Here is a 13,729-nt window from a genome sequence, read left to right on the forward strand (position 1 = left end):
TCAGCAGGAGGAAGAGCCCAAAGCATGCCCTGCTGCCATAAAGGTGAGCACATCTGCTCATCGAGTCCTTCATTAGTAAATTTGCAGGTGACACTAAGCTGGGAGTTTGTGTTGATCTATTGGAAGGAAGGAGGGCTCTGCAGAGAGACTTAGATGAGTTGGTCGGATGGGCAGAGTCCAGCAGCATGAAGTTTAATACATCTAGGTGCCAAGTTCTACATTTTGGCCACAAAAACCCCCTACAATGTTACAAGCTGGGGATGGTGTGGCTGGACAGCGTTCAGGTGAAAAGGGACCTGAGGGTGCTGGTCGACAGCTGGTTGAATATGAGCCAGCAATGTGCCCTGGTGGCCAAGAAGGCCAATGGCTCCTGGCCTGCATTAAGAATTGTGTGGCCAGCAGGAGCAGGGAGATCACTCTGCCACTGTACTTGGCACTGGTGAGATCCCATTTTGACTGCTATGTCCAGTTCTGGCCCCTCAGTTTGGGAAGGACATTGAGATGCTTGAGCGTGTCCAGAGAAAGGCAACAAGGCTGGTGAAGGGCTTGGAACACGAGCCCTGTGAGGAACATTTGAAGGAGCTGAGGCTGTTTAGCCTGGAGAAGAGGAGGCTTAGGGGTGACCTTATTGCTCTCTACACCTTCCTGAAGGGAGGTTGTAGACAGGTGGGGATTGGTCTCTCCCACCAGGCAGCAACAGACAGAACAAGAGGACAGTCTCAATCTACATCAGGGAAGGTATAGGTTGGATATTGGGAAAAAATTTTTCACCAAAAGAATAATAAAGTACTGGAATGCTCTTCCCAGGGAGGTGGTAGAATCACCATCTCTGGATGTGTTTAAAAAAAGAGTGGACATGGCACTTAGTGCTATAGTCTAGCTGAGGGGCTGGGGCATAGGTTGGACTCTATGATGTTAGAGGTCTCTTCCAACCTCCTTATTCTTTGATTCTGTGATCTGCAGGGCCACTTACTTGAAGGGGAGCTTCTCATCGTTGGGCTTGATGCAGCGCACGTAGTGCGGGGTGGTGGCGTTCAGGGTCTCCATCAGCAGCTGCAGGGAGTTGCGGAACTGAAAGACAAAACCACTCGTCTGGAGGAGGGAGGGAGGAGCTGTGACCCTGCAGCCAGCAGTGCCACAAGCTCTGTGTCATGGGTGTGACACAGCATGAGCCTCCCCATGGACCCAGCACAGGCAGGGGGAATTCAGAGAAGACACTGCGGGGTTGAGGGCTTCCAGCTCAAAGAGTCATGAACAACAAAACCTGGGACTCTGCCCAGTTGGGTCTTTGAAGCATCTCCATGGATGGAGACAGCACAATCTCTCTGTGCCCCTGTTGAACTTTTTGACTGCCCACAGGGAGGAAAATGCTCCTTTTCTGAAGCCGTTTCAGTTTAAAGGCTCCACAGTATATTGGGACACTGTCCAGTGAATCCCAGAGTGACCTCCACCCTCCCCAGACCATGTCTCAGCTGCTTTCAGCCAAGACTACTCAACCTGTTGTTCCAGAGACACCACTAGAAGTCATCCAAAACACAACAGCCAAACACAGTTATCATGGGAAAGCCTCTTTCCACCCCCAACAGCTTTTTATTTACCTCTGCTTCAAACTGAAGCAACAGGGTGTTAACTGGATTGCTCTGGCATCACTGACTCGCTGAGACCTCTCATTACCTGGTGTCCCACTGTTTTCCTGTGCTCCTTGTTGGCAGCCTTGAAGGCTGGCTTGGCAGAGCGCACGTTGATCTGGGGTGCTCTCTTTGCCACGGCAGTGGCGGGCACAGCATCCTTCTCCTCCTGGAATAAGTCTGCTACCATCTGATACTGAAACAAAAGGCAACACTTGAGCACCTCTGGTCCTGCTCGCTGGGGAATGAACCCACCCAGCTCCCATTTCTCCCGTCATTTCTCACCCATGCTAAACCTGGAAGGGGAAAAAGGGCAAGAGAGTGAAAGCAAGAAGAGTTGTCTACATGAACCATGTCAGCAGGACAGCTGACCATTCTGTGCTGCAGGTCATGAAACCTTGAAACGTGCATATTAAATCAAACTAACCTAAAAAGAGGCTGTATTGCTGAAGTCTTGCCAAGGCACAAAACCTCCTGGACAGGAGGTGACTCTTGCTCCAAAGGCTTTGTTTCAGGGTGTTAACCCAGCCCTGCCCCAGCAAGGATGCTGCCTACACAGCACATACCCCAGGAACAGATCTCCTGTGAGCACAGGCACCAGCCAGGCCCTACCACAGCCCCAGAGGCACCCATGCTTTTCAAAAAATCAAGGGACACAAACACTTCCTCCCTCATGACCCACTTTTCAGGGTAGCACCACCATCCCACAACCTGACAAGCACTACATCTAGCTCAACAGATCCCTAAGCCTGGGATTTCTGGCAAGCCAGCAGCAACACTTCTGCTTCACAAACAACAGGTGAGCTGGCAAAGGCAGTTAATGTCTTTTTTATTATTATTATTATTATTTAGGAGGCAGGATATTCAGATTTACGCTAGGCTGGGGAACCTGAATATTAAGTAAGCCACCATAAATCTGGTCTGGTTAGCAAGGCTGTTGAATTTTCACATCTCGAATCCACCTACACACCCACACTGGCTACAGCTGCACTTACATTCAAAGGGGAAATACTTAAATGTAAAAAAAACCCTCAGTCAGCAGGTGGGATGTCATGTATCATCAACCAACTGAGCTGGGCTCCTGCCAAAGCACCCACGATACCTCCCAGCAGCAGGGATGCTGGAGCACCTGAGGGACAGAACCGCATTCCCCACATCCATGGCACACCGTGCCCAACACATCCACCCCAAAACCACCAGCACGAGGCAGTGGCAGCTGCCTAGCATGCTTGCCCCCACCTCAGGCTCCTCCAAAAGCCCAGCCTGGTTGTATTTCCATTTAAAATCCCAGGAAGAGTGCTGTGGTTTACCACTTTTTAGACATAAACAGACAGCCCTGTGCTGTGAAGGGCTGCCTGGCTCTCTGCCACATCCCTGGGTTGAGACAGGAACACTTCCAGCCCTGTCCTGTGGGATGTTCTCACAGTTTGTTAGGACAGCAGCCTCAACAACACTGGGAAGGAAATTATTTGCATTAAATGAGCAAATTTATTGCAGGCTCCATAACAGTGCCAACTAAGGATCTGCTTCACACCCACCTTTCACTGCTATCTCGGCAGCTCACTCAACTCCTACCACAATAACGGCTTTCTCCTTCTTCACCTGGCCCTCTATTCCTAAAAAAAGACATCCTGACAGTTGTTGTGGATGACACATCACCGTCTGGGATGCTCTGACTCCTGCAAGCACGGGAGGTATGGATGGCACATGTACTAATGAAGATATCCAACACAGGCTCTGCATCACTGCCTCACACCTGACAATGTGGTAAAACCCCTGGATGTAATTTGGGGCTTCAAAATATCAGCTGGAAGTGCCACTGATCTCTCCATCCACTTGGTATTAATAACAGCAGTGCTTGTTCCTGGAGAAGCAGCTCAGAGCCAAGCTCTCAGCTTGCACGATGCAAACCTGGTGGAACCGGGACCATCTCTAGTAGGAGCCATTCCACAGGTTCTGGAGCATAAACAAGAGGGACAGATCCCTCCTCCCCAGCTGGCAGGGTCAAAACCATTGGTGCATTATTTGTAATTACAGAGACCTGGAAAATAATACCTTCACAGCATGCCCTTATGCTTTCCATCAGCATTCAAATAATTTCCCTTAATTCAAAGAACATCAGCTCTCAACTGTTTCAGCTGACCAGCGCTTACAGAACTAATTAAATGCTTTATAAAGTCTCTTTCACCATCTTGTTGATGGCAGTAATTACACTCTAATTAGCAGAAGGCAGTTCTGCCTTGGTGGGAGTGCTTCATCAGTGATGGCTTGCTGACAGGGAGGTGCCCAGGTCCTTGCTGTGTTAAATTCAGTGTTCCCCTTGCCCTCTGTGCTGCTTTGGTGGGAATGCAAACAAGAGTGCAGGGAATGCTGTGTGCCAGCCTGATCCTGAGGACAGGACAAAGTCCTCACAGCACAAATCTGAGCTTTAGTTAAATTTACACATTTGGGTAGCAGAGTCAGCACTGCCACTGCTGCTTTTGCTGGTTCAGAGACCAGGTTGCTTTTTACAGCAAAACAAAATTGTTTCTAATTGTTTATAGCCCTGGAGGGCAAATGGCAGGCAAGAAGCAAAAATACCAGGGAAACAATCTGCTGACAAACAGGGGTTAGGGGCAGCAAGAGTAGATCAGCAGGTGTTGAAGGATTTGGGAGAGGAATGTGACAATGTCCTGCTGCTCTTCTTCCAGAACAGCACGGGATCAGCACAGGCTGATAAAAGCCACTGCTCCCAGGTTGTTAGGGGAATGGGAGTTATTGGAGGTTAAAGGCAGAAATTCAGCCTATCTCCCAAAGGTTCTCAGACCCAAGTGTATTTCAGAGTGTTTTGGGCTGGGTCAGGGCGCATGTGGCTGCCCCATCCCTGGAAGCATCCAAGGCCATACTGGACAAGGCTTGGAGCAACCTGGGATAGTGGAAGGGGCACAGGTGGGACTGGATGGGACTTAAGATCCCCTCCAACCCAGCTATTCAGTAAAGTCCTGCTCTGATATTATATTGTGGTCCCTGTATATGACAAGAGAGCCTTTATTTTACATCTGTGTTTTTAGGGAAGGATTTCCAAGATCTCCACCACTCCACACCACACTACTCCAAAGAGGTACAATCTCTCCTCTACAACAAAGAGTCAAACAGAAATCCTTATCAGACACTGCCAGTTCTGCAGCACTGACTCCAACAGCAAGTTCAGCACTGGCTAAATAATTAATCATACAGCATCAACTATTCCTGGAGGTTACCTGGCATTTCTAATGAGCTCTAATCATGCCCAGTTTTTCCCTGGGAAGCTTCCTGAACATACAGAGCTCTTGATTTGGGCATTATTAAAGCCCAGCTCCATGGTTATTAACTTCACAGCTACTCCCATGGATGAGAAAATTGCTCCTCTTGCCATCTTCACATGAATTCCTTGCTGTGAAACAGGCCAAGCCACTGACAACACTTAAGTAATTTCTCATTCTCATCTCTTCCAACTTTGACAGGAACAAACTCCTCTTAAAAATAATGTTTCCTCCACCTCCCTTCATCCCACTCCTTATTCAGGGTGTCATTTAGAAGGTCACAGCCAGCAGTACACCCAAGGGTGTCATGAAGAGAAGTTTGAATATTACACACTTTTGCTTGCAACATGCAGGGGTCTTCAAAATTTGTAATGTAAAAAAAACCCAAAAAACCAGAAAACCCACAAACAAACAAACAAAAAAAACCTCAAACCAAACCAAACCAAAACAACAACCAAAAAAAGATTAATTCCTTCCTTAAACCACACACGGGGTTTGGAGCAGCAATGGTGCCCCAGAATCACACAGCCTGGATTTTGGCTGCTGGATGGTGAGCTGGGCTTTGCAGGGCTGCATTCTCACACTAACTGCTTAATAAAAGCTGGCCCTGGGAGAGAGGAGGTTGTTTAAAGTTTCAGCTCATTAATTGACAATGAAAGACTCAAGGCTGCAGGGAAGAACTTTTGGTCTGGTTTTAAAACAACAAGGATCTGAAATTCCTTAGCTGTCTGTGCTATTGACACTTTTAACCCAACCTAGCCAAATGCTCATAGAGAGCAGGAGTATGGTACTAGAAGCCAGTGCAAAATCTACTCAATTTATATAAAAAACTGTAAAATCTCCAGCTTGGAGGCTGCTGTCAAATGCTCATTTACTGCAGGCATGGCCCACTCCAAAGCCTGCAGAGCCCCACAGCTCTTCTGCTTCCCACATCCCAACAAATCCACAGCACACAGGAAATTTTAAACAGCAAGAGCCAAAAAAGCCTTTACCAGGAGACCTGGCATTCAAAGCCAGTCAATACATCCCTGCTGGCACCTGGTGCCATGAGATGCTGACAAGTTGCTCATACAACACTCGGGAGAGGGAAGGTACACGGCACAAAACCTTGTAAAAGACAAGTGACACCATGAGTGATCACTAATGTCTGTTAATTTGTTAAAGGTACACATTGGCAGTGGTGTAAAACAGCTCCACAGCAGCTGGAGTGTCTCAGAGTTCATGTTACAGTTCCAGCATTACATATCAACTCCAGTTTTTGCACAGTAATTATTGAAGTAATTAGAAGTTACGGGGACAAGTATGACAGATTACAGATAACAGGAACAGCTATTTTCACACAGAAGGGGGATAGGACCAGCAAGGCTACCCACAATGTACAAACCACACTGGTGACAGTGGCTTTTAACCCCAGATCCCCGTGCTTTTGACCATCCTGGTCTAGTGCAAGGTGTCCCATGGCAGGGGGCTGGAACAAGATGATCCCTAAATTCTCTTCCAACCCAAAACATCCTGTGATTCTATGGGTGATGGGTGATTGGGTGACGGCTGGGGAGCTCCAAGCAAGAGCTAAGTTGGATTTTACAGTGCCCAAAAACTACCAGTTCCTAATTGTGGCCCTTGGTGATCAAAAAAAGAAGAGGATCAGCAGGTTTGGAAACTACTTCTGCGATGCATCTCGACAGGACACCAACACCAGGGTGAAGGAAGGCAGACAACCACCCACATCCATGCATCCAGTGGGTGTAACCCCCAGCACCCTCCTCTCCCCCCTTTTTCCCTGCTCCACACCCCGCTGGTTTGGCTCTTTGGTGGCTGTAAGTGCAGCTGGAGGCAGCTGCAGGTTCACACCCTGAGCCAGGCGTGGCACAGGGACGCACAGCTCAGCTCCAGCCTGGGCAGCTGCCCTGACCTGCTGCTCTTTTTACCTGGCTGGCTTTCAGGATGTTGATCTGTTCCTCATACACAGTGTCTCTGTTCTTCTCCAGAAACCCCTCGCTCTGGTACTCCACCTGCCAGGACACAAAGGGAAGAAGCTCAGAGGGACAAGTCCAACACACAGGGCCAAGGTGCTCCCACCACTCCCCTGCTGTCAGGAGCTCACCCCAAAACCCTGAGAGGGGAAAGGAACAAATGGAATTTAAAGGTCACTTTTTATCAAAGTGCATCTGGGTGAAAGCAAAGTCCTTACTAGGAAACACAGATTGTTTCCTAGTCATTAAATTGCTGTGTATGGAAGTCAGGGGTAAAAAATGCAAGGATCATCAGTAACTCTACATGCTCTTTTGTTCACTCCTCAACTCCTTCTAAGTTAATCAATAAACCTCAAAATATGCCCTGCCTAAGTCTCTTGTAGGTCTCTAGGGTTTTGAAACTGCAGAGGGTTGGGATGCAAAGGAATTTTTAAAAAAATTTTAAAAATAAATTAGAGACAACAAAAGAAAATGTATCTTTTTTCATATTAAAAAAAAAGAAAACTTGCTAAGAAACACTGGTCATGAAGGATCCATTTGCAAAACCAGCTGCCTAAGGAAAGGTGAGTACCAACCTTTGCCATGGTGAGTGCCTCTGGCATTTAGAGCAAACCTGGTTAGGAGAAGCACCTGTAGGGCATCACAGCACCTGGATATTGCCCAGCTCCTCAGACACATCTCAGGGTTGATCTTTTTAATTTTTTCCTAACAAATATGTGTTTGGGGTAACTTCAAGTTTTTAAGATTCCTGTTTGCTGTGAGTAACATCTGTCCCATCAGGGCTCCAGTGAAGCTGGAGCCCATAGACAAGACCCCCATACACCAGGCACTGGGATTTGGTTTAATTTAGTTCCACAGTTGGTATCTTCTCCCTCACAAAGGTGGGATCTGCCTGGGATCACCTCTCACCTCCTCCCTGCACTGTGCCTTGCTGGCACTCACAGCTCCTGCTCTTCTAACACAAGCACATTTTCTGCCAAGCTGCCCTTACAGAAACCCCTTTCACCACAGCTTTGGGAAAGAGGATTTTTCTCTCCTCCAGAATCCACAACTCACAGCTCAGAGCCACAGTCAGCAGGCTGAAGCCCTCGGGGCTGATCCATATGTGAGCACCTGAGCCACAACCACCACCCTCCAGGCACCAAGGCGCAGCTCACGGGGCTCTCCACTGATTTACTGTGCTGCAGGAGGTTTTCCTGTCCCTGCTGGGTGCTCCCTGCTGGGTACCTTGTCAGCGAAGTGCAGGACGATGAAGGAGGTGTTGGACATGCGCGGCTTCTGGAAGTGCTGGCTGGCGGCGTGGCGGTCATACAGCTTCTGCGCCCAGTTCTGGTCCGTGCCCTTGGGCACCTGCACAAAGGGGACAAAGGGGACACTGCCAGGGCCAGGTGCTGCTCTCTCGTCACCTACCTTCATGACAAACACACCAGAACTGCGTTTCCAGCAGGAAACACACAAATCTTGGCTCTGTTCTGGCAGCCGGAACGGCTCTTGCAGGAAAAAAAAAGGAAAAAACAAACCACCAAAACAGACCAAACAAACAAAACCAAACCACACCCCAAAACAAAACAAAAAAGCACCCACAAACCCTGAAACAAAACAAAAATGAAAAAAAACCCACAACAACAAAACTGCGTTTCCAGCAGAAAACATCCAAATCTTGGTTCTGTTCTGGCAGCCTGAAAAGTTCTTGCAGAAAATAAAAAAAAAAAAAAAGGCAAGACAAACCAACAAAATGGACTAAACAAATAAAAAAAAAAAAAAAAACAAAAAACCAAACAAAAAGCACACCCCAATACAAAACAAAAAATACCCAGAAACCCTGAAGCAAAACAAAAACAAACAAAACCCCCACAAACAAACAGAGAAAAACCAAAACAGCCACCAAAACAAACAAAACCAAACCAAAAACTAACAAAAACCAAAACCTCCCCCCAAAAAACAAACAAAAAATCCCCAAACAAAAAAAGCACCCACAAACCCTGAAACAAAGCAAAAACAAAGAAACCCCCACAGAAAAACAAACAAAAACCAAAACAAACAAAACCAAACAAAAAAAACCCCCACAAAAACCAAAACCTTCCCCCCACAAAAGAAACAACAAAAAGCCCCAACAGAAACAAACCCAGAACCAAACAAAAAAACCCCAAATGAAAGAACACTCCAAATACACACACACACACACACAAAAAACCCAAACAGCAGCAAAAAAAAAAAACCCTAATTAAAACAGAAATATTAAGGAAGTATGTTTACACTTAAGACACATTAACTACTCAGGCATCAACATTATTTTTTAATGATGTTTTAGGTCATGGGGTAATTTCCAGAAACTGCCATGTGAGACCACACACATGAAGTTCTGGTTTATATAGCAGTGAAATTGTTCCTCTTGGGGTCTGAGAGCCACCTCTGATGGGGTTCATACCCATCCCATGAAACACTGCTGAGCACAGCAGTGGCTGCAGAAAAACACACACACACAGATTTTTTTTAACCAAAAAAAAGGCATAATTGGATATTTAGGTTAGAAAAAGAGATGGTTCAGAAGAAAAGCCTCAGTCCATATTTAAACTTAGATGGGACAAAAGAAACCATAGAACAACCATGCAGCAACAGAGAGAGCTCTTGATCATCCATCAGGACTCTACATAGGCCTTCATAAGAAAAATGACAGAGGAAATAGGGACAGAGAACAGGAAGATGGAAAACACGAGACAGGTGAGGAATATTTCTTTGTGCTGCTCTGAAACAGCCTTTGGTTTCATGACAGCAAACCAAAACACACCAGAAGGGCTCTGAACACAGGGAGAAGCATCTCCTGCCAATCCCTGTAATGAGGGTGAATTAAATGCAGCAGCCATTCACACAAGCTGTGCTCTCCCACATTTGTTTATACTTTACAATTTTTAAGTTTAGCCAATTATGGATACACACAGAAATAACACAGGCTATATATAAATATTGAAAGGCACTTAGCTATGCAATTATATACATATTTCATTTATGCAAGGTAAGACTTGCATGTTTAAACGATGGGGTTATATAAATGCAGATGTGTTTCTTTTCATGGGTTATATTTAATATTTGCATGCAAAAACATCCTTTCTGGAGGTATCACTGAGTGCCTCCTGTGCAGGACTAAGCCACAGGTGCAGAGGAGGACCACTGCAGCCACCCTGAGCCAGATTTATCCTGCACTAGCTCTCTTCCAGGGCATCCACTTTGCTGCACAACCTGCTTATCTCAGAGTTAAACTTCAAAGGCATCGCTCCTGCCTCCCAGAAAGAGGGTTTGCCATACTCTGCTCACCGTCCTGCAGCCTGGGTATTTTTAGCTGCCTGGGAAGCACCTGATAGGGACCAAGTTCCAAAGATAAAAATTAAGGAGGCCATTATCTCTACTATTATAACAGCTTTTGGTATTACCTTGGCAGTTTGAGGCCCTTAGAGCAACTGAGAGCTATTTATGGGCTATCTCAACTTTTTTTTAGGGGATGGGGAAGAGGAAAACTGACTGCCTTGCAAGTTTTGTAGGGAATCTTTAAACAGGATAAAGCTGATACCAGGAATTGCACAAGGTCACTGCCTGTGCTCCTCTGTCCCCCCCTGTCACAGGCAGGGTCCCTCACCCTCTGGATTCCCCTCCCCTGGCGCTGCCAGGAGCTCCTGCAACAACAATCACACCCACCCACTGCAGCCAGGGCCAGTCCCACAGGATCCATTCTGCATCCCAGCACCAAGAACCCACCAAGAACCCACCAGCCAGGTGAGGATATGCTTGGGACCGCCTGGACTAAAGGCTGAGACTCCCTCCACCACCACCTCCAACAAAAGGACAGTTAAGTGGATAGAGGAAACAAAGGTCAATGATTTAAGGTGAAGGAAGGTAGATTTAGATTAGATATTAGGAAGAAATTCCTCCCTGTGAGGGTTTGGCACAGGTTACTCAGCAAAGCTGTGGCTGCTCCATCCCTGGAAGTGTCCAAGGCCAGGTTGGACGGGGCTTAGAGCAACCTGGGACAGTGGAAGGTGCCCCTGTCCATGGCAAGGGCTGGAAATGGATGAGCTCCAAGGCTCCTTCCCACCCAAACCATTCAGATACTCTGCGATTCAGACCTAATGATCTAAAAGTCAACCCTCTGACAACACAGTAGGAACTACTCACATTTTATTTCTTTACTCCTTAGCACTCCAATATGAGTTAAAACCTGAAAAGAGCGTGGGCTGCCTCTGCAGAAACACTCCAGAAACACGTTCCCCTGCAAGTGATGTGCCTGACTTTGAAGTCATCAGAGCTGACAGCGTGACGTAGGGGAGGCTGCTCTGCTCTGCCGCCCCAGAGGAAAGCCCAGGGGTCCAGCCTCTGCTCGTGGAGCAGAAATCCCCCCGGACAGAAAGGCCATGTGCTAATTCCTGATGTCCAAAAAACTAACGAGTCCAGACAAGGAAAACACATTTGCTCAGATCCCCAGGTCCACAGCGATGCACGGAGACAGGCGGGGTGGAAAAGCAGCCGGCCAGAAGGGGAGTGCAGCGTTCCTGGCACTCAACAGAAGGACAGAGCAAAGGTCAAAGAGCATCTTCTGAACAGCACTAGGAAATGCATTGGGCACATCAGCAGCATAACACAGTGGCGACGTGCCATGGAACACAGAGTGGAGCCACAGAGGAGCTCAAGAATGCGAGGGAGTTGGGGGGTTTGGTGAGACACATCTCCCACTTGGCAGCCTCAGGGTCAGGCTGCTCTACCAGCATAAAGATCCCTCACAAATCTTGGACAACGATGACAACTCTGACAAGGGAACCTTCCCAATCAGCCTGCTCTTGATTGAACCCTTTCAGTTGTACTTAAGGGAAATGGACACTTGTTTTTTCATTAATTTTTTCATTCTTGCTCCCATGCTAAGGCAGAAGCAAGGAAACAGTGAGGTAGCAGGACACCTGACGGATAAACCTGGGCATCCATGGTAACCTCTGACTGTACTCCCAAACAGAACCACAGAACCACAGAATATCCCAGGATGGAAGGGACCCACAAGGACTAGCAATATCCAACTCCTGGCCCTGCACAGGACAGCCCCAAAAATGCCACCCTGTGCCAGAGAGCATTGTCCAAGGCACTCGGGAAGTGTCTGGAAGACAGGCAGCACACCCACATGGCATGTAGCTTCAGTCTGAAAACAGGGCAGCTCACCCAGCTTTGACAGAGGCTCGACTGCATTTCTGAGGGTTTTCTGTTTCCTCTAAGGATAACTTAAATCCCTTGGAAAACCAACCCCAACTGGCCGCTCCTCTTCAGAGAGTGCAAGTCATCCCACATGTCTCCTCAGAATTCAAAGTCTTCCAAAGTGTGCTGTCCCCTCCATCAAAGTAACTCCCTCCACAAGTGCAACCATATCCTAAATGTATTCCAAACATCCAACCAATCTTCCCACAAGCAGATTTGGAGAAGACAGGCTCCATCCTTCATTCCTTCTGACAGGCTCTACTCCTTTCCCAGATTATTTCCCCTTTGGCCCCACCCTGCACAGCTCACCAAGGCAGGTTCTCCTGGATGCCCTTCCACCCTTTCCCACGTCTCTGGGCTCATCAGTTTGTGCCACAGCACATCAGCATCCCACCACTGTGGTGGCCTTGGCCAGAACTTCTTCTGAACAGGGCACATGAACTCTCACTGCTCCTCTGGCATCAGAGCAAAATCAAGAGGTCCTAAAAGATAGAGATCCAGGCAGGTGAAACTCCAGTGCAGAAAACAGGGAAAAGGCTCTTCAAGGGCTCCAGGGTCCCTCAGCAGAGGACACAGCTCAGAGAGGTTGTAAGGCAGATCAAGGATGTAACAGGACAAAGGACCAAATGAGCTCCAGAAGCCAACTCCAACCTTAATGATGCTAGAACAGCTTCCAACTCCTATATTACAAAGCTGTTTTTAAAATCCCAAACATAAACATCTCCCTCCTGGACTTTTCACAAAGACATGGAGTGACAGGACAAGGGGGAATGGCTTCCCCCTGCCAGAGGGCAGGGTTACATGGGGTATTGGGAAGGAATAGTCACCGGTGATAGTGGGGGGTGTCCAAGGCCAGGATGGACTGGGCTTGGAGCAGCCTGGGACAGTGGAAGGGGTGGGGCAGGATGATCTTTAAAGTCCAGACCAAACCAAATCATTTCTGTGATTCCACGATTCTATATCCTAAAGTCTGTTTTAAGAAGTAGGCTTTTTCTCATTAGCTTTCAGGAGGCAAGTTTAGTCCTTAACACTCCAATCCCAGTTCAAGGGCCCTCTCTTTCACTGCCAATTCTTACATCAATTTTTCCCTAAACAGCAACAAGACTCTGCTATGACCTACACTTCCTGAACTGCTTCAGCACATACCCAGCCACCTCCTCTCCAACCACACATTAGGGATTAAAAAAACCCCCATACTGTGAAGTGAGAACATTAGTGACAAACCCTCTGCATTTGCACTAATGCTTCATAATGTACCAAATATTCCCCTGGTGCCGTTTCACATCCCAGAGTGTTTTCATCCTCTGTTAGGATCTAACAAGGTGGCGTGTAATTACCTTATTGTGGTCCCACCCCAGGAGCTGAAACACTGCCATGGGGGTGGAGGCTTTCATCCATAAACTGCTGCATTCAGCTGACAGGTTTTGCTGAAATTTTCATAAATCTGGAGAACACTTGCAGGTTGTTATAAAAGAGGCGATTACAGGGCCGGTAATAAGGGCCTGTGACTAATGACAGCATCCCCCACTGACAGGTAAACACCCAGATAATTGGCATTTGATGAGAAGGGGGAGGGAATACATCTTGACTGGGGGGTTTGGTGGTTGGTTTTTTGGGG

The 13,729-nt window shown here is 47.4% G+C and overlaps 1 protein-coding gene across 1 annotated transcript in view; it reads right to left on the reverse strand.

The window, feature by feature from the left end:
• Positions 1-13,729, reverse strand: part of MYO5B (myosin VB) — a 146,371-nt gene that overhangs the window by 65,369 nt on the left and 67,273 nt on the right. Inside the window, exons 13-16 of the mRNA XM_031059641.1 lie at positions 8,110-8,232; positions 6,838-6,921; positions 1,675-1,824; positions 974-1,071 (exon numbers count right to left, since the gene is read on the reverse strand). Of these exons, the coding sequence (XP_030915501.1) occupies positions 974-1,071; positions 1,675-1,824; positions 6,838-6,921; positions 8,110-8,232 (455 nt within the window). The remainder of the gene's footprint in view (positions 1-973; positions 1,072-1,674; positions 1,825-6,837; positions 6,922-8,109; positions 8,233-13,729) is intronic.

The sequence above is a fragment of the Geospiza fortis genome, unplaced genomic scaffold (genome assembly GCF_000277835.1).
Source record: "Geospiza fortis unplaced genomic scaffold, GeoFor_1.0 scaffold488, whole genome shotgun sequence".
Taxonomy (NCBI): domain Eukaryota; kingdom Metazoa; phylum Chordata; class Aves; order Passeriformes; family Thraupidae; genus Geospiza; species Geospiza fortis.